Raw genomic sequence first — 21895 nt, 5'->3', positions numbered from 1 at the left:
AATTGATATTATGTATACAGTAATTCCTCGACTATCACATGTGTTATGTTCCAAAACCCTCTACGATAGGTGAAAATCCACGAAGTAAAAACAGTACTGTACTGTATATTTTAAAAATTATTTTCATAATTTCTATATAATTATTTTATTATAAAAGCAAAACATCAGAGAAATTGACGTAAGCTTAAATAATAAACCATGATATGCCATGGGATTACTGTATTGTTTATATTAGTTAGATGGGTGTACTCATCTTGAGTGTTGCTTTCACATTTTGGCTGTTGTACACTCCAGCCTTCTTCAGTGTCTTGTGTTAACCTTATTTGTATTGGAATTTCAAAGTTAACCCTTTACATGAGCACACTATTCTCATTCCACTCTTTGCATTTCATAACATTTTTTGCTTCAGTTGATTTGTGAATTACCTTACTGCCTTGCCTGGGATTGAACTTAGAACCTTTAGGTGACTGCATTGCATTAACCAACATCTTTATCTACTACTCTATAGCATAGCATGTTGATAGAATAAGTACTACTCATAAAAAAAGTGCTGGCAGTCAATTTGTTAGACTAAAACCCTTCATGGTGCTTTAGTATGGTTGCAGTCCAATGATTAAAACAAGTAAAAGATAAAACCAAATTTATAAAACTACCTTTTCAATACACACACACACACATACATGCTGTATTTAGAAATGGTAATGGATAACATGTTTAGACTTGGATCTCATTCTTAAGCTAACACATTTTATAGATACAAATATTCAAACATTCAAAAAACTCAAAATACTTTCAATCCCAAGATTTCTGATAAAAGATTATCAATTCTGATTTGAAAAGTCTGATATAAATTTAATTTCCTTTGTATTACAAATAAATAAACAAAAACAAAATTTGTGGCAGACGTTTTTATTTTCTGTAAACTAAACTGACATGAAGTATGCATGGTAGGTTAAAGTCCAACCAACTTGATTTTTTTTATTATCAGTTTCTTTTTTGTTAACTAAACAAGTAACATAGATTGGAGAGATCTCCAAATGCAGTTACCCGTACAGATAAAGTCTTCATTGAACTAAAACAGACAATTATTACCGAGGTTTGAAAGCAATTTTTCGGCTCTTCAACACAGACCACTTATGTCGTTTATAATAGAAACTCACAGAAATCAGAAGGCCAAATATAACAGCAGCCTGAAAAAGATAAAGAAGAGAATTATATCAATTATTACTCTTTCTTGCTAAACACCACATTTTTTAACAAAGTCTTTTCCTCTTTCTGACATCATTATCATTGCTTAACACCTGTTTCTCCATGCTGGCATGGGCTGGATGTTTAACAGGAACTGACTAACCAGAAGATTGTGCCAAGCTCTGTATAGACAAAAAATCTGATCATATAAGGTTAGCACAGATACTACTACTATAAAAGAAGGTTGGCTCCTTCCCCACAAGGTTAATTAAAAAATAAACAGCATTGGAGGGAGGAACATGTTACAAGAGTTAGTTTCTGTATGAGATAGAAGGAATGAACTGCAGCTCATTCTTTGTTATTCAGTTTCTTTGTTACATTAAGTATGAGTTTACTTTGCAAAGAATGATAAAACATAAAAAAAAGTCTTTAGTAGATGTGATGGCCAGTTTCAGTCAACCTCAAAACTAAAAGTGAGATTTTCTTTATATTTGTTTTAAATTAATTGACAAACAGTCTTATTGTTTTAGAGACAAATTATGGATTAACATAGACAAGAATATCAGCATAAACACTTTACTATTTTGATTCTATGTAACAAATGCTTTGCACTTCATCATATTTCCAAAACATTTTGAAATATTATTCTGATTTCATACATGAAAAATTTAATGCATTAGAGAAAAAAAGCCAAGACATTGTCAAGAAGGGCAACAACAACAATAATCTTACCTTCATAGCCATCTTTTTACGAGTATCGTGCTCTGGCTCTGCAGCCCATTTTAAGAAAGTAGTCACATCCATAGCCAACTGGCTTTGTGTAGCTGGTGTTCCTACAAATATAAATATTACATATAGTGGTTCTTTTTTTAAAACAGCAATTATGTTGTAGAATGTACAACCATCATGACAAACCCACTGTGTCCTTTTTACCTCTCTGACTATCCATGCAGGAGATGGTGAACGATATGAGTTAATGTAGTATTGGGCAAAATATGAATTTAGGAGATTTTTATAAAGCTGTACCATCAACTCAGTTAAATCAGTGCAGACATTTGGCATCTAGTTTAACAATTTTATTTATATTTTTTAATATTTCAGTCAGGAGGGAAAGCATTGCCCATGATATGTTATAGGGCCTCTGAAACTGTTGGAAGCGAGAAGACTGGCTCTAATGCACACAACAGAGTGGACCCTACTAAAGACACCTAAGGTGCCAGGTAGTGGTGCTAAACTGTATGATGGGTTAAGACCACCAAAGTCGGCCATCGCAGGATTTGAAGTAAAATTCTGCAAGGCATCCAGTTTGATGTTCTTACAGCTTCACCAATCCACTACCTTAGATTGGTAGGTTTTAATAATACACAAAAGAATGAAAAACTAAGTTAGATGGGTATTAAGATTTAGACACTTGCAGAGATTTCTGGATTGAAACAGACACTCATTTATTTAAAAATTGAATTATACAGAGGTAAATAGAGTAAAATATCTTGATGAGTATCAGAACAAAACAAGCTATATGTTTAGAATGAATAAGGTATTTCGCCATCATTTTACATCTTTCCTATGATGTCATGGAATGTATCATGATCCAAAACAATTCTTAAGAGTTACTGCCCCTGTATATGGGCCAGGATAACATTTCAATTGTATGGTATAGTTTCTAAAGGTTGGATGCCTTTCCTATCACTAACCACTTTACAGAGAATATTGAGAGCATTTTATCTATGGCACCAGTACTAGAGAGGTTACTTTCTTTTCAGCAAGAATCGAGAATCCTCTCTACCTTACACTGTCTTCATCCACACCAAAGAAGCTGCAAGGCTAAAATGCCTTCTCTTTTCTACTTTGTCTCCATTTGGTGGTTACTTTCTACACAACTGAGTGCAGAAAGATGAGAAGATGACTTATTAGCCAAGTGAATTTAACAATTGTGAGTCAGAGAACAAACATGGATTTTGTGTCTCTAAAAAATATTGATTGTAAAATCAGGATCAGCTGATAATGTTTCTCAAAAATAATATTCATCTTTTATAACATAGAAAAATGACATTAAAATAATAAACACACTTTGCAGCGATAACAGAATTTACTTACCGTCTTCATATTCAATGATTTCATTGTATAAAGCTTGTGCCATACCAATTGCACCTCCAGCAAAATAAGGATTGTAGTGTGTGCCTTCCTGGAGATTAACACCGGCAGGAGGATCACAATAACCAGTCAAAATAGAGAAGATGTAATCCTAAAATGTAAAGAAATTAAATTTTTATTTTATAGTAAGATGTTACATCATCTGTGTAAATAGAAAGGAAGTAGCTTCGTTATTTTACAACCAAATATCATTGGTAATTCTGATTTCTGTCAACAAGCAATGCAGAAGTAAATTCTCAAAGAATCTAAACTGTTATCTAGTTTGAAATCCTGGTTATAGAAATATCACTTGTTCATGTCACTGTCTACCAGGAGAAAAGAATGTAAACCAGACCTATGTAACCTTCCTAGGTTACTCTAATATGATAGGAAACTATATCTAAAAATGCACATGCTTTAGAGAAGCAAAATCTTTGAACTGAATCTATGTCAAACAGTAGGTCGATGAAACAGATGACAGTTTACGAACATAGTCATTTTGAAATTCTAAGTGGGTAGCTAATAGGAAAAACTCACAATATACGTGGAGGAATGTGGCTTAGTGGTTAGGGTGTTGGACTCATGATCACAAGATTGTGGTTTTGAATCCTAGACCAGGTCACACATTGTGTACTTGAGCAAAACACTTCATTTCATGTTGATCCAGTCCACTCAGCTGGTAAAAATGAGTAATCCTGCAATGGACTGGCATCTAGTCCAGGCGAGGAATTTATACATCATGGAAACCAACAATTATGAGTTGGCAGGATTCAAGAAGGTAACTTTACCTACTTTTTACTCACAATATATAAAGAGAAAGCCAGATAGCAGGAAGAACAGCTAACTACTAAATTAAAAAAGTTTGTGAGAACAAAATAAGTCCTAAAACGATATAAAGACAACTTGTAGTTCAATCAATATAGTTACTAGTCATATTTTACTAAATTTTTAAATAATACATTATAATAAAATGTTTGAAAGTATAATTTTAATGGAATTACAAAGCTAAATAATAATTGTTTCCATTCTTACAATACAAATCTATCAAAATTTATGAGCTTCACTATACATGCTCTAGTCAGTCAATGCACGAACGTGGCCGATGCCAGCGCCGCCTTGACTGGCTTCCGAGCCGGTGGCACGTTAAAAGCACCAACCGATCATGGCTGATGCCAGACCCCCCTGGCAACTGTGCCGGTGGCACGTAAAAAGCACCACTACACTCGCGGAGTGGTTGGCGTTAGGAAGGGCATCCAGCTGTAGAAACACTGCCAGATCAGACTGGAGCCTGGTGCAGCCCCTGGCTTCCCAGACCCCGGTCGAACCGTCCAACCCATGCTAGTGCGGAAAACGGACTTTAAACGATGATGATGATGATACTGGTACACATCAAAACACCTAGTAAATGAGTGTCAGCTTGTCTTCAACACTGAAATTCTTACACTGACAGGCATATAATTTCTTATCTTCTGAAAATACTATTAAAAATAAAAACAGGAATAAAAAATGGAGAATTGGAAAACAGAGGAGGAAAACAAATTTGAGAAAAGAAACGTACCTCTCCACCTTCCCTAGCTGAAGTGATTAAAGACAAGTCAGGTGGGAGTGCTCCATTGTTAGCTGATCTAGCTGCTTCATCATTTGCGTAGGGCTTTGGAAACCTGTCTGATAATTTTCCAGGGCGTTCAAACATATTGCCATCATCATCAGGCCCATCAAGCACCTGGATCTAGAAACGAGAAAAAAATTTTTTTCAATTAAAATTAAAAACTGATTTAACACATGCTTACAAATTTGAATTAACTTAAAGAGTTTAAATATACCAAGTTAATAAATACTATAAGGACACTCTTTAAGCACAATCTAGAGAGGTTTTATTAAGTCTTACTTTTGATTTAATTTTGATAGGAATTGTAAATGTCTACTGATATGTGCATTAGCTTGACATAGGCTATTTGGTGACAATCCAGATATAATAATTAGGAAGATATTTACTTCTTCGGCTTCAATTCGTGCTTCATCTTCAGTATGGGAAACATCTATGAGATTACGGTAACACAAATACCGCATACTGTGACATGCTGCACATACTTGTTTATAAACCTGGTAACCACGGCGAATACTGAATAATAAAACTATGAAAAATTAGTTAAGAGTAAAAATCAAAATTTTATGAGCTGAAATGTGGATTGAAAACAAAAAGGACATACTATAAAAGTATCTTTATAAGTGTTCAATATTATCTGCGCATTTCACTTTTTTTACACTTTTATTTATGCCCTATCTTAGGTAAACCAAATGATTTAATCTATACTATTTAAGGATGGATTTGAGAATACATTTTTCTTTTTAAATTAAGTGTGAATTCAAACTTTAACTTCTACATGTCAGAGAAAACAAAAATGTATACAGGGAGACTTGAGACTACACTCAATGATTCAAAGTGACTTGAATATACATCATTGATATAATATTTTTCATCCTAATATCCATGTGTTCCTATTTATTATTTATTTTCTTTCATAGATCTCTTTGTTTTAATCAGTTAAATATGCTTCTAATTTTTTGCCCCTTGACCTGAAATTAGTAATCCCCATGCAGCTTCGTTTATGATTATTAAACAGTAATAATTAGAATTATATCACTTTTATATGATTTATATTTCCTAGAACTGAAAAAATCCTCCCTCCCCAAAAAACAACAACAAAACAAAAAAAAATCAAAATAGGTACAAAAAAAAAAAAAAAAAAATCAAAATAGGTATTTGGTAGTAATCCAATCCACATTTTCTTGTTGGTATGTTTATAACTATATTACATATACTCAGATAATTCTGTGTCTAAAATAAATCTGAATTGACATCAGTGAAATTATATTTTTCATCCTAGTAGAGAAGAAAGATATAGATAGATAGATTCAATGGTTTAACGTTGAAACAGATGAGGTTTAATAAGTTTCTGAGAGAAGGACATATGTGGAAATTATGTGAGATGAAGTAGCATAGTAGTGGTCAATAAACCAAAATGCCATCAAGAAGAATTTGTTCAAATATCTCTAAATATTTATTTTCTGATTCTGTGTTGTATAAGTTATGTGAGAAAAGCATTGTTATATAAGTATTTTTTATCACTTCTACATTGAGTTAACTCTGTGAACATTCAAATAAAATTTAGCAGATCGAACATTTGGCCTCACAGAGGCAATGACAGGAGACTGGGACCTTTGGAGATAAGCTGTGATTGAGAAGACCCGGCAACTAAAGTGAGATTGCAGCCACACATGTCTGGCCCTATTAAGAATACCCTGTTAAGAATATCAGGTGATATGATATGCTTGAGAAGACCTGTTGAGTCAAGTAAAACCAATATCGTAGCTGGGGGCAGTGTCCCTGGCTGGCTCCTGTGCCGGTGGCATGTAAAAAGCAGCAACCAAATGTGGCCGATGCCAGTACCACCAGATTGGCTCCTGTGCTGGTGGCACGTAATAAGCACCATCCAAATATGGGCGATGCTAGGTCTGCCTGACTGGCTCCCAAGCCAGTGGCACATAAAAAGCACCATCTGAACGTGATCGTTGCCAGGCCCGCCTGACTGGCTCCTGTGCTGGTGACATGTAAAAAGCACCCACTACACTCTCAGAGTGGTTGGCATTAGGAAGGACATCCAGCTGTAGAAACATTGCCAGATCAGATTGGAGCCTGGTGCAGTTGCTGGCTCTCCAGACCTCAGTCAAACCGTCCAACCCATGCCAGCATGGAAAACAGACATTAAACGATGATGATGATATATATATATACACACACACACACCTGTAGGTGCATAGGATCTCCAAGTAAGTTGTGTTTTACATTTGTATGTAAATATATATACAGGAAATATAACCATTGTGTATAAAACAACAGTAAATTCCCTACCATGTTAAATCTCGATATCTTGTAAATGATAAAATAAGGGAACTTGACAACTTGTAAATGCAGCTATGCAATGCAAAAAAGATAATGCAAAGAGGGAGAGTGTTTACAGAAAACCACATTTTCTGTGCAGTAGGTGGATTTTTAATGTAAATCAATCACTTAACGAAAAGGTGCATTGAATGATATGAATATCCGATTTTACAAAACCTAAATGAAGATATTTTAAGCAATGAAAATGTACCCAGAATTGGGTGAAAAATATATATATTTTGTATGGCTTAAACTGAGGAGGGAAGGCAACACTGATGGCTTTTTGCTAGCTGCTGAAATTGGTGGAGTAAATGGAGGAGAAAATCAGTACTTAGGGATTATCCTCAAACTGGGGGCCAAAGGCCAGATGCTGGTGTTAAACTGAGTACCAGAATAAATATACCAACCAACCACAGACATAAATAATCCAGCTGATAGGTTAATGTTTGTTTTTGGGGGTTGGTTTGAAGAGATACAGGAGAGCATCTATCTAGTTGGTGAATCTATTAGAAATAGCATCCAGCTCATCCTAACATTAATCCTACCGGCTTGAACAACAAAAAAAAAGACACATTAAACAGTGTTGCTCTAGATATACAAAATTATGTGATGGTCATGGCTAATTTGTGAGCAAACAATACCTTACCTCGCATGGTCAAACGCATCAAATATTCCCTGATGTCTCCAGGCATACTTTGGAGGATGCAGTGCGCCAGATGCAAACACAGCCTGATTTACAGCTACAGCATAAGTGGCAGCTCCCAAACCAGTTAATCCAACAAGTGTATAAACCTAAAACAAAGATAGAAAAAAAATTATATATAAATCTGCGTGTGTGTGCATGCGTGTTTTTTTTTTCATACAGAGCTTAGTTAATATCACAGAAAATTATTACTAATATCTTTAATATTTAATTTAAAAGGTTTACAAAAATTTGTTAAATAATTGTTGCTTGATATCAAATTTTCTATTCTCTCCTTTGTATAATCCAATGTGGTCTTGTGTAAGAGGTGGGTTTCTCATTTCTTATGTACTCCAACCCAGTAACTGGTTGAGTTAGCTCTTAGTTATACTTTGGTTCATCATCATCATCATTGTTTAACGTCCGCTTTCCATGCTAGCATGGGTTGGACAATATGACTGAGGACTGGCGAACCAGATGGCTGTACCAAGCTCCAATCTGATTTGGCAGAGTTCCTACAGCTAGATGCCCTTCCTTACACCAACCACACTGAGAGTGTAGTGGATGCTTTTACGTGCTACCAGTATGAGGGCCAGTCAAGCGGTACTGACAACGGCCATGCTCAAATGGTGTTTTTTACGTGCCACCTGCACTGGCAACGACCTCGCTCAAATGTGTTTCACATGCCAGTAAGGCGATGCTGGTAATGATCAAGGTTGTTATTTAAAACTCTTGGTCTGCAAACCTATGTTCAACAAAAGTATTCAATCCATGACTCATTAGTAATTCCCCTTTCAAGCTCAATGTATATAGGACTACACAAAATTAGATCCTTGAAAATTTTCTTAAATTTTTCCCTTGACACTAGCAAAGCTTCTTACTGTGATATGAGTAATTTCATACAAAGCCTCCTATATATAAGGTTCTGAAAGCAATTTGGCTGTTTTTTTTTCAAGCAAATCGAGTTACCACATAAAAGCTCCTTCATTGGTTGATAGACAGATAGATATATGCACGTCATTCTCTAATGTTTAATTGAAAGTAATGAATCTATTTTTACTAAGCATACAATATTAATCATCACATCCCACCACCACTAACATTTTATTTCTTTTTGTTATATATTTCCTTTTAAATCAGCAAGACTTAATTCTCTCTGTTGCTCAGACACTACAGAGATATCAATTAAACCATTTGGATTTCTCTCACTGAAACTCAATGCATAAGGCCTTCTAATATTTTTGATGGTGATGAGCTGTTTTATATCACTCTTTCCACTAATAGGACAGATTTTGATGAAATTGTGCACCAAAGAAGGTTCTTCTTACAGTTAACAGTTTAGTGAAAATGAAGTAGAACCAGTTTTTGTTAGTTTGGTAAACTAAATTGAGCTCAGGAAAAATATTTCATATTGATATTTTGTTGTTAATCGTTCTGCTAATTAAGAGGACTCAAAAAATCTTTAGAGGCAACATTAATTGTAAGATTATCAATAAATGCTGACCATTTAGGTTCTATCAATGTCTTCTTTATAATGCAATGTAGAAAAGAATTTACTTACTACTTTCTTTCTTGTGCCAGGGTTTTGAAAAGAGATACCAGCCTGGAAAAAAAAAAAATTCTTACATAAGATAAAGCCATAAATTTAGAGAGAGATAAACAGATGACTGTACTGACTTGTATTTGATTAGTACTTTATTGACTTCAGAAAGATGAAAGGTAAAGATGACCTTGGAGATAGCTGGACTTAGAATGTAAAAGGCTGGAGCAAATAGCTATTTTGTTCAATGCTCTTACAAGTCTGTCAATCCAATCCACTACTCTCATGAATAATAATTTTTTTTTGTAAGGTGTTGGTGGCAGTATAAGGATGAAATATAGCACAAAGTGAGATTTATATTGAATAAAAAAAACTGCAAAATCAATAAAAACATAACCCTGCTGAAGACCACCTAGGGTGGTATTTCATAGGTAAGTTCCCATACAAAGTCACAGATTACTCTGTTGCATCGAAAGGTATCCAAACAGGAAGAAAGAAACAGAAAGGATTTCTTTTGTTTATTATCCCCTATTAATAAAAGCACAGTCAGAATAGGCTTCTTCAACTCATCAATCTTGCTACTTCTATCCACTTTTTGTTAACACAACAAAAGGCAATGCTCCTCCTTCTGCCCTCTCCTTCAAGTGCTTCTTGAAGAAGCAGATGAGATGAGAGCTTAGCCAAAGAGGAAAACAGCTGTCCTCAAACTTCTTAAACATGTCATTACACAACTTCTTTCACTACAGTTAGTAGTCAGAGGAAGACTAACCACACCATCCTGCCAATGAAAGTGGTAGGTTAATTTTCACTATTGATTCAGCTGATTGCCATGGCAGTGATATCATCTGTGCATGGGGACATAACACTCCTATGACTTAGTTCAAGTGGGATGTCCTTTGAAGTTTCCATATTTTGCAGCAATGGTTACCAGCACCAACACATGCTTGACAGACCGGTGTGTGTGTGTGGTGCAAAATGGTTTTGAAAGGTGGCCATTTAGTTTGATCACTGAACAGGTGCTGTAGTAATCAAGCCTCTGAAAACAGAATTGAAACCAACTGCTCTAAGTTCAGCCACTAGATAGAGGTACACAACTTTGTCAAAAGAACTGAACTAAGTCAAACTGACCAATACTCCACTGAAGCCAGACCTATTCTCAACTGGCCCAACAATGATGAGAAGATTGTTGAGGACAGATCCACAAGCTATCACTCAAGAGTTTGTATATCTTCACACCAACCTCTTGGCAAGCATCTTGCATTTAGTTGAGTTGTGGGCCTGAAGATCTCTATCACATCTCTGTTCTTCAGGTCCTCAGCAATGCATCCTTACAACTGAAGTACATAGAGAGACTTTCATGTATTCATGTTTCACATGGTTATTCCTGCACAGCACATCATTTGTGGTTCATCTTTTGACAGATGTGTTTCTTTTGTACTATACTATTCTCTATAAGCTATCTCTTTGTTAAAAGTTAAAATGTTACTCTATTTTTCTCTTTAATCATCAACATGTTGATAGTCCCTGTTATTTCCCATTTAATTAGTTCTCTAATCTGGTCACTGAAGTATCTGCACAATGAAAGATGTTTCAACTTCCTGTCCAGGTCCATCTATTGGTCTTTTCTAAGCTGATAGTAAAGGCCACAAATTAGTAATGCATTTAACCAACTACCTAAAGCTGTGGACAACTTATGTTAATCCTTTCATTACCAACCTGGCTGAAACCAGCTCTGGCTCTAAGTACAAATGTCTTGTTTCCATAAGTTTTGAATTAAAATCTTCCACCAAACCTTAGCCACAATTTATGTTCCTAATACTAGCTGAATGACAACTAAGTTATTTTACTAAATTCTTTGTTACATTTTAAGTAATTGAAAGAAACAGAGCATCTCAAAATAAATACAGTAACAAAAGGGTTAAGCCTATTTGCTAGCCTGATGAAAACTCTAAGCACGACCTGAATGAAATGCTGCAATTTGACCATGTCCACATTCGAACATTAGTTGAAGGGTTCATCTAAAAGTTGTTGTTGCCATAGGGCAGAAAACCTTGAAGTGGTCTGTTATGTCAAATTTGTAGTGCACTGGCAGTCTTCCTTCACATTTTTTTGCACTCTTTGAACCAAGAGTTATCTAAGGTTTCAGCAAAATCCTCAGGTAAGACCAACACATGGAACCCCAGAAACATTCACATTTTGTGCTACCACAAGTGGACTTCTGTGTTCCTCTACCATAGCTTTCCTCTGGCTTGGCCTCTGTGGTGTATCATGTTGGTGGCTTGGATTTGTCACCTGTTTTCCCAAATACAGTGAAATCAACATGAAATCTTAGGATGTGCAAGTGGTTGTAATGATTCACTAGCCTTCATCTTACTGTTGCAGACAGCAACAAATGTCTGAAGTTGTTTCCTTCTTAATAATTAATATCTGTACCATATCTTGTGGGCATTTTTCTGTTTGTGCTGTACTTAGATGTTTATGATGTATACCCTCATATCTTTATCCTTTCTCCCTTATTATTGTGGACATTGGTGAAGATCACATCAGTAATTTACCCTAGCATAAAACACAAAATTTCAGAAGATGTTAGGTGATTTTAAGCTTGGCCAACTGAAAATACACTGGTGGGTGTTTTTAGATGCACCATTTTCAATATGAACAGTGACAGATGGACAGAAAGAAGGCAAGTAAAATGTGTGAGGAGCCCATTTTTTTCTATGTCAAATTGAAGTTTGTTCTTTGCACAACAAAAAACTGGTAGAACTAAAATCATTTCAAAATATGAGTTGTTTTGCAATATTTTTCTTTGCTTGTGTGTTGGCTGTGCAATTGCCAAAGCTTTTGTTTGAAAAAGTATTTCTTGCTGACAATTTCAAATAACAAGAGTCTTTATTCACTCAACCAGGGTAGGAGAGTTAACAAATAAACTGTTCACTTTTGTTCAAAACAACAAATTTACGCAAAAGAGTCATTCAAAATATTTTTAAATCCATAAAATGTAATCCAGAACAAGACATGGGAGACACATTCCATCATTGTAAGTTCCACTCATAGTAATCCTTTCCAGTGAAGGTACAAGGTCTGAAATTTTGAGAGAGGGGACTAATCAATGACACTGACCCCAATGCTCGACTGCTACTTATTTCATCGTTCCTGAAATGATGAAAGGCAAAATTGACCTTGGTGGAATTTGAACTCTTCTCACAAGTAATAATAATAAATAGTTTCAAATTTTGGCATGAGGCCAACAATTTCGAGTGAGGGGGTAAATCGATTACATTGACCCCAGCAGCATTTGAACTTAGAATGTAAAGCAGGAAGATATATCATTAAGTATTTTATCCGGCATGATAATAATTCTGCCAGCTCACTGCTTTATAATAATAATAATGGTTTTAAATTTTGGTACGAGGCCAGCAATTTCGGGAGAGGGGGTACATTGATCCCATTGATCAACTGGTACTTATTTAATTGATCCTGAAAGGTAAAGTCAACCTCGGTGGAATTTGAACTCACAAAGTAAAGATGGACGAAATGTCACTAAGTATTTTGCCTGGAGTGTTAACGATTCTGCTAGCTTGTCACCTTAAATAATAACAGAAAAGTAGAAAATGCATAGAGATAAAGATTTTAAATAGATATTTCTTCCATAAACCATCATTTTAAGAAATACAAAGATTTTTTTTGTCTAGAAAAGACTGTATATAAACTATTCCACAGTTTCGTTTACTAATGAAAAAATTTTTAATTACAGCATGTAACCACTTCATTAACACTCACACATTGTCATCCTAGCCCAATGACATTAAAACAATTAACTTCTACATAGCATGAGATAACATTTGCACACCATCCTCAAATACACATAAACAACTTGCGGTCACAATGAAATCAACAATCTCATCAACTCTACCAATGCACTATTCAAAGAACAACAGAATTTAACACTTTGTATACTACATCATAACACAACAACAGTATTTCACAAAAAAATTGAAGCACTAGTAAGATGTTTATTGTATAATGCTATCATTTTCCCCATTCAACAACCAAGATGTTAGTAAATTAGTTTTATTTCCTGAAGAATCTTAGAAACTACTGAAGAAAGAAAATCCAAATATTTTATCAATAACTCATCAAAACGATTTTCTCACTTTCTTTGGAATTTTGCATTTTTAGCAAGTTATTTCAGTGCACAAGAAAAACAAATGTGCTAAAAATGCTTTCAGTTTTACAGCAACACTTTTTCACAATAATAATATTGCAAAATACATGCATACATTAATGACAACAGTGAAGAATATTTTTTAATATGTAGTTATGAGTGCTTATCAAATGCAAGCCTTGCTTATTTGTTGGTTTGAGGAGAAAAGACAGTGATTATAACCGACTGAATGAAATTGTTTATATTTAATGTTTTGTTCGAATGTTAGCATACTAGTGGCTGAATACAAAACATTAGCAAAGAAGTTGAAGATGTAGCAGTTCTTTACCAGCCAAAGATAAACTTGTGAGCTTGGGAGGTGGAGAAAAAAGAGCTAGGAGAATCCACTGCTGTAAATGTCAAAGATAACATTAAGTTGAAAATGAGCAATAAACATGCAAAAGTTTATTAGTATTTTTTTAGAGGCATGAATGAGCAGCAACAGTGGGGAGTACTGAGAGCTTGATGCCACATATTGTGCAGAAACAATTGCCTCACAGTTACTGACAAAGTAACATTTCCAGTAGAAACAGTAAACTGTTTTTTTTACCTGTATACAACAGGATCAGCTCTAGTTATCCACTTCAAATTTGTTGTAGGTTTTGATTGCACAGAAGATAGTCAGATATAGCAAAGAAGATAGTTTCTACCATTTTGTTGGTGTGGTTTGACTCAAACCAGACCTGATCTAGCAGGCCTATGAACAAATGCTTTCCAGCAGTGACAGTCCCATATTTTTCAAAAATAATGTAACTAGAACCACATTATCCAATATGTTCTTCCTTTTCGAAGATAGTAGGTGTAGTTTGAGATAATTTGTTGCTGAGACTATGTTGTTGTTGTTGATGGCGGTGACTAGTGTCCAACAGTTGGCTTAATAAGTGATGGTATCATTATTATCATTGTTAACTGATGATAGTGGCAGTGATGGTTGTGTTGGTTTTACTGGTAAAAAATCTTCCTGGGTTGAATTTTCATGTTAAGTTGTAGAATTGAACATTCAGGGAAGAAATTGCTGACATGGAATTGTATGCAAATCGAAGTAGGAGGGTACTGTGGCACACACTGAAGCTGTAGGTGCATGCACGGATGAAGTCAACCACGGATGTAGACCTCTATGGTAATAGAGAATTTTAAAACAATTTTCTGTCTGATAAGATAGATTGATAAAACATGAAAAATACCCGCTAACTTACATTGAAAATCATAAGACCTATTATTAAATAGTTCGAAAAATAAATAAGTTGAGCTTAATGTCATGTATGAAATTTGTCTGAAAGAAAAATACATTAAACACACATATCTTGGAAAATTCTCAACATTCTTATATTAGTCTCACTCTCTCCTAAATAAAGACACTAAATTAGCCCAATATAAAAAACATATCAACATAGATATGTTTGGACATACAATAGTACAAGTTAGAATGTTTTCATTCTTTCCTTTCTTATTGTGTTCAATGTTTGGAAAATGTTTGCTAAAAATGCAACTTTATTGCACTACATTTTAAATACGAAAAAAAGAAACCTTAGTTCATAAAACCTCTGAAACAGCCTTCTTTGAGATAACAACCCCACACTCATATGCAATAGAAACTGTGCAAGTAACTTCCATAGAGGAACAGAATGAAGGAAATGACTCATTTTAACAACCTACTTTTGATGTAATTAACCGTTATCTGAACCAGTATATCTAATGAATTTTGAAAAGGGTTCTCTATGATGGAAGGAATGTGTAAAAACAATCACAGATTTCTTTTGCTAGGTCATGGCATAAAATCCTCACAAATTTCCTATCATAGAGGAGGAACACCAGCCAGACTTTCCATGACAATCAGCAATAACTGTAAAGAAAAATAGCTTCATTTTTTTTATTTTCGTTTCTGGAAATGGCTTACAAAAATAAAAATTGTTTCATGTCTCTTTTACAAACAAATCTATTGAATGTAATTAGTTGAGCTTCTTCAGTTATGTCAGGTGATTCATCCAGCAATATGATAAATGAAAAACCATTGTTTAATACAAGCTTTATTGACAGTTCTACCTTCCACCACAACATGCATTGAGTGCTATACGGAAAGTCCATTTGGTTGGCTATCTTGTTTTATCTAGATCAGACTTTCAGGCCTACCCCTGACTGGTTTTCCTGACAGAATCTTTTCATATCCAGCATAATATCTTCTTGCAGTACAACACATGACATTAACCACCAAATGTTTGTTTCTGACAACATATCCACCCACCACTTTACCTTTGCTAGTACATATAAGTTGGTATGATGAAAAAGTCTTCACCTATACACAAGGTAGCATATGGGTTTCTGAGAGAAATTGTACCTCCACCTGGAATGAGTGACACTACAAATACCCAACAAACATTTCTCTACCCGAGTCTGTGAAGGTTTTTCTTGCCATGTATTGATACAATGCCATTTTTTCTGTCCTTTCATGCATGGGTGCTGGGTTATAGCTAATGTGACCTTTCTGTCTTCTCTACAAACAAGACATTTCTAGCTTCTCTCAAATCTTTTTTTTTTCTCTTCCAGTGAGACTCAGGCTTTTGATGCTGCTGCTATATTTAGCTGCTGTTAATGCTGCTCCTGCTGGTGTCTGTGGTCACAGTAGATATGGCAGTACTGGTGTTGGTTGCAATTGTGGTGATTTTTGCCTGTACCAACCTCCACCATATCCATGGCTGAGACTATGTTGTTGTTGTTGATGGCGGTGACTAGTGTCCAACAGTTGACTTAATAAGTGATGGTATCATTATTATCATTGTTAACTGATGATAGTGGCAGTGATGGTTGTGTTGGTTTTACTGGTAGCCACCACTACCAGACTAATGGAGCTAACCACCTGGAATGTAAGAAGCAGTGTGTTTCTGCAACAAGCTTCTGTCCCCTACAATTATTGTCACTACAGGTAAAAAAATTACCTCCAAACACCTAGAGAAGGGGTTCTCAACTATTTTTTATCCATGGACCCCTTTGATTACTATTTCAATCTGGTGGACCCCCATAGCTATTCAATGTTCAAAGACTAGTTTTATAGAAACTTCTTTCAAAACTCCTGTTTAGTTTTGCACACATTAACCTGTGAGAGAGAGAGAGAGAAATCTGTTTCTTGCAATACATACATCTAAAGCAAAATTCTTTCAGGGGCCCTGAAAATATTGTGGAACCCCAATTTATTATTTTATTATGTGGAGCCCCGAAAATCTTATATGGACCCTGGTTGAGAATCACTGACCTAGTACATCTTAGAAAGCATTATTTTCCCTACTCACCCCAGACAAGCATGTGGAACACAAACAAAGAAATGGTTGCAAAATCAATAGCCTCACTTGCCCCTAACACTGTTCTTGGACACTCACCACCCCCAAGTGCAGAGGAACAGTAACTGCTGTACTCCAGTTTGTCTGCCTCTATAGTGTCTACTACAATAATCTACAATTGTACAGGGATAGACGGGACAGGGGAATAAATCCAGACTGTCATGCTGTACAGGGATAGACGGGACAGAGGAATAAGTCCAGACTGTCATGCTGTACAAGGATAGACGGAACAGTGGAATAAGTCCAGACTGTCATGCTGTACAGGGATAGACGGGACAGAGGAATAAATCCAAAACTGTCATGCTGTACAGGGATAGATGGGACAGTGGAATAAGTCCAGACTGTCATGCTGTACAGGGATAGACGGGACAGAGGAATAAGTCCAGACGGGACAGTGAAATAAGTCCAGACTGTCATGCTGTACAAGGATAGATGGGACAGAGGAATAAGTCCAGACTGTCATGCTGTACAGTGGAATAAGTCCAGACTGTCATGCTGTACAGGGATAGACAGGACAGAGGAATAAGTCCAGACTGTCATGCTGTACAGGGATAGACGGGACAGAGGAATAAATCCAGACTGTCATGCTGTACAGGGATAGATGGGACAGTGGAATAAGTCCAGACTGTCATGCTGCACAGGGATAGACAGGATAGTGGAATAAGTCCAGACTGTCATGCTGCACAGGGATAGACAGGATAGTGGAATAAGTCCAGACTGTCATGCTGTACACCTTACAATTCATCACTGCATGTCATAGTGTGCAGTATGATCCTCAATTAGACAAAGATAGTGTATGACTGGGAAGACGGACCTGTGGGTCATATGCCATCATTCAGAGATTTGCTGCATACTAAATGAGTGCTTGATTAGAGTTGATTTGAGATTACATAACAGCACAATATATAGAAACAGCTTGAGCAATGAAGCTATTTCAACATGTCACACTGCATATCAGAATGTGCATTTTATAGTGTACCTCTAGTATTAAGTTTTTGTAATTCCTGCCACTGCCTTTATAATGGCCTAGTTCACCTTAATAATTTTTAAGTCAAAACCTTCCAATTTCTACAGTTTGCCAAGTAGTCATATAGATTTTCCATAGGACATTCACTCCTAAATTCCAATGTGATTGCTCAAGATCAAAGATCAGAAAGCTGAGAAGAAATCTTTCCACAATTCTTCAATGCTGGCCCTAATTCATTTTTAAGCAACTAACAACTCATTCATTCAAACTTAAGGTTTCTGCACAATAACTGGTAAAGAAAAATGCTTATTTTGCTAGCAGACCAAACTCCACAATTAAATTGGGCAGAGATTGAGGTTATCATGGCTAAAACACAAAGTGAGTCTCTAGATTCACTTAAATTTTGAATCTCTGACCCAAGGTGAGATGGTAGTTGCTACTTTCAATTGTCATATTGCAGAACTGTTTTGGAATCCAAAATTTCTCACTCTGAATAACATTATGTAGAACATAATGTTTGCAGGTCATGACCAATCATTCAATTGTTTTTCCAAATACCTATTGACCAGGGTGGGACATATATAATAACAAGAGAATTATTAAAGCAGCAGCAATAGAATTAGATACAATCTATTTGTCAAGGCATTACATAAAATACTTTAGAAAATCCAACTGAAAATAACTGAGTTTATTGTATTGACATCTTCCACAAAATGTATCTCCTCTATAGCACGATACTTATCTCTATCTCTCTATTACACTTTTTAACCTCTCGTCATCTAGCACAAAGCCACCTATCTCAATACGACTTCCTGTCCTAGCCGAGTGATATTTGTCTTATAAGATAGTGACCTCGCCGGTGTTGGTGTTACGTGAAAAGTATCCAATACACTGTAAAGTGGTTGGCGTTGGGAAGAGCACCCAACCATGTCAAACCGTGCCAAAGCAGCTCCTGTTAAACCCATGCCAGCAAAGAAAACGGACGTTGAATGCTGATAATTTATCTAAAGGAATTAATTTTAGTATGTATATTATTTACTTTTTACAGTGGCACATGAAAAGAAGTGTAACAAGTCCTCAATGAAAATACCTAGTATTAAATTTTTGTACAGACGAATGCTTTCATAAATCGATTAGGATTTCTATGATAAGAAAATCAAAGAAAGAAACTAGCGATCTTAAATATTTAATGTGTTATCTCAAGTGAGTTCCAGTAATGTATTGCTTATAAGATACTAGAAGCTAAATAAGCGGATACCACTAGTTTTTTTAGGTTCTAGTGACTTTTTATGCCCACCTGACAATCACAAATATTGATACTTTATAATTATTTTTCTTTTATAGATATTGATTTTAAAACTAAATATTAATTGCGGTTTCTAAATTAAATCCATATTTCATTTTAACATGGTGTTATTCAGAGTGAGAAAAGAACATATTTTCAAGATTTACTTTAAATAAGAACACTAAAAAGAAACTATCCTTTGCAAAGGTCGTACAAAACCAACCACCTCCAATACCAATGGCTCTTATTTTCTATCAATTGACAACGTAAAGGTCAATGTCAAAACATTCAGTTAGACTGAAGATTCCGGAGTTAAGCTATATAACCGCTATAATTCTAAAAGAAGGAAAAAGAGAGGGTTGGAATATATTTAGAAAAAAATATTAAATGACACTGATTCAAAAGGAAATTAAGTCATCTTTTTACAGCAAAAGCAGACAGAACATTCAATATATCGTATTATTTTTATCTCTAGGTGTCGAATTAATTCTAATTTCATTCAACATTATATTGAGAAAGGTGTGTAGTGCTTTGAAGATCATTTTTATTCTGCTTTAAATCTGATTACACAACACTGCATAAAAATATTCAATTAAAATTCGTCTAGTTCAAAACATACACGTAAATAGTATCTAAGAATGTAAGGTGAAACAGAATATGTTTACACCTACGTATATATATATATATATATATATATACATATGGTTCACTCGTTATTAGCACAAAATATTAGATTGTGGGCAAAGTCAGTTATTAATAACAAAACAATAAGAAAATAACGTTAAACGAAATAAAATGAAATATACAATGTATGATCCGTAATTCATAGATCTCAATACATAAAGAACAATTTTAACAAATATAAAAAAGGGATTGAGTAATAATTTTTTTTTTAATTTTGAGAATTTAAAACTTCATCAATCTATGTGTGTATGATGTGATGTGTGTGTATTGATAATGAGAATGAATTACTGGAGATTCCAAAATTTAAACCTATAACGGTAAAGACTATATCATTAAAACGGTTCATAATGAATTATTAGCAATTAATTGAATGAATGTTGAATGAACAGTGAAACTGGAGATGAAAAGGTTAAAATAATGAGTAACTACTATCATCTGAAAGACCTTCATAATATTAGACCTTCGAGTGACATTGTGGAAAGACAGTACTGGTTTAGAAATCTTGAAAGGACTATGATATAGAATGTATTTTGATTTTAATGAAATGAGATAATGAAAAAAGCATGAAAAGTAAACTTTTTAATCATACCTTTTGAATATGAAAGTTGGCCGGCCACCGTGATAAAACGGGCCTCAGCCCATTATTGAGCAGCGAAGCCATGTCGAACAGAAGAGAGGGAGTACAACCACAACGAGGCTACGCACGAGCGCAGGCTTCAAACGCTGGAATTACCTCCCCTTTCAGGTCACTCTAATTACTTTCCAAGAGGTTAATTCTGAAAACTTTGAGAATGCGAGAATGACATGTCGTATATGAAACTGATTTTATCGATCACCAGTTGAACAATATGACTTGTCATGTTTCAGTGGTAAACTATTAGAAAACTCTGTTCCCACTTTCGGTGCTTCTTTGTTGCCAGGGCCCCATGAAAGTGTTTACTTTGTTAAAAGTAAAGGTGTTTCCCAAAGTTAAAGAGTGTTTTCTTTTGCGAATGGGTTTTCCTTCGCAAAGAAGGTGAAAATGTTGAACCGGGCAAAAAGTGAGTCTATTTTTTAAATAAGTTTTGAAAAAATAGATTCAATCTTTTTTTTTAGTGATTGTTTATATCCGTCGTTAAGAAAGGCGTAATATTAAATATTCTCGACTGAACGACGTTACTATGCGTTTGTGCCCCGCCTCCGACATTAAATGTGACTGCTCGCAATGAATTTCTTTCAACGAAGTCGTCTTAGGTTTATCTCCGTAAGCATCCTCTGTACAACGGGATTCTTTAGTGAGCTTCATGCAGTCACTACACGAAGTCGAATGCCATGACAAAGACCATAATTTTGAAGAAAAGTAATTGCCTTTCGTGTATTTGTATAGTAATTGTATCTCTTTTGTTAACACTTGATACAGTTGGGTAGTTTATAACCGTGCTTTTGTTCTCTTCAAAACAGTAAGAAAAAGGTTAGTTAAAAAAAAAAAAGCTAGCATTCTACTGCCTATTGCTAACGACTTTCGTTCCTTAATAATTTCTATTTTTGTAAAACACTTATATCTACACTTTTGACAAAAGTAAACGCTTTATTTTCATCAGTTCCGGAAAACCAAGGAGTGTCCCACTTTCTGTTCTTACTGAAACTTCCGCCCATCCCCCACCAAAGACCACCCTTAGGAAAAAAAAATTTTTTTCGTCTTTCCCATTTTGTTGCAAATGATCAAAATATTACGACAAAATAGCCCGTGTTGCTCAGGAGATTACTTACCTGACCTTATGACCTTGGTCAAGATAATTTTGGTTTCATAATTACTATAAAAATAAATCGTGCTTATTCTTTATTACAGATTAAAAACAATTTTCAAGTGGATGATTTTGTTCTTTATCGTCGAAAGCTTTACAGAGGGAATTTATCAATTTTATAAAAATTATTATTATAAATCTTATATAACTGGA

General features: G+C 35.0%; 1 protein-coding gene across 1 annotated transcript; it reads right to left on the bottom strand.

Moving 5' to 3' along the window:
* Positions 1 to 893: 893 nt before the first annotated feature.
* On the bottom strand, positions 894 to 20701 carry LOC115229962 (cytochrome c1, heme protein, mitochondrial). Its single transcript, XM_029800222.2, has 8 exons — positions 20548 to 20701; positions 9508 to 9549; positions 7911 to 8056; positions 5317 to 5443; positions 4880 to 5050; positions 3286 to 3433; positions 1921 to 2021; positions 894 to 1190 (listed from the first exon to the last, which is right to left on the bottom strand). The coding sequence occupies exons 1-8, from the start codon at positions 20617 to 20619 to the stop codon at positions 1089 to 1091; spliced, it is 909 nt and encodes a 302-aa protein (XP_029656082.1). The 5' UTR covers positions 20620 to 20701; the 3' UTR covers positions 894 to 1088.
* Positions 20702 to 21895: the final 1194 nt, after the last annotated feature.

This window comes from Octopus sinensis, unplaced genomic scaffold, assembly GCF_006345805.1.
Source record: "Octopus sinensis unplaced genomic scaffold, ASM634580v1 Contig13942, whole genome shotgun sequence".
In the NCBI taxonomy this organism is placed as follows: Eukaryota; Metazoa; Mollusca; class Cephalopoda; order Octopoda; family Octopodidae; genus Octopus; species Octopus sinensis.
Note: the sequence above shows the minus strand (reverse complement) of the source record. Positions and strands in the feature narration are given on the sequence as shown.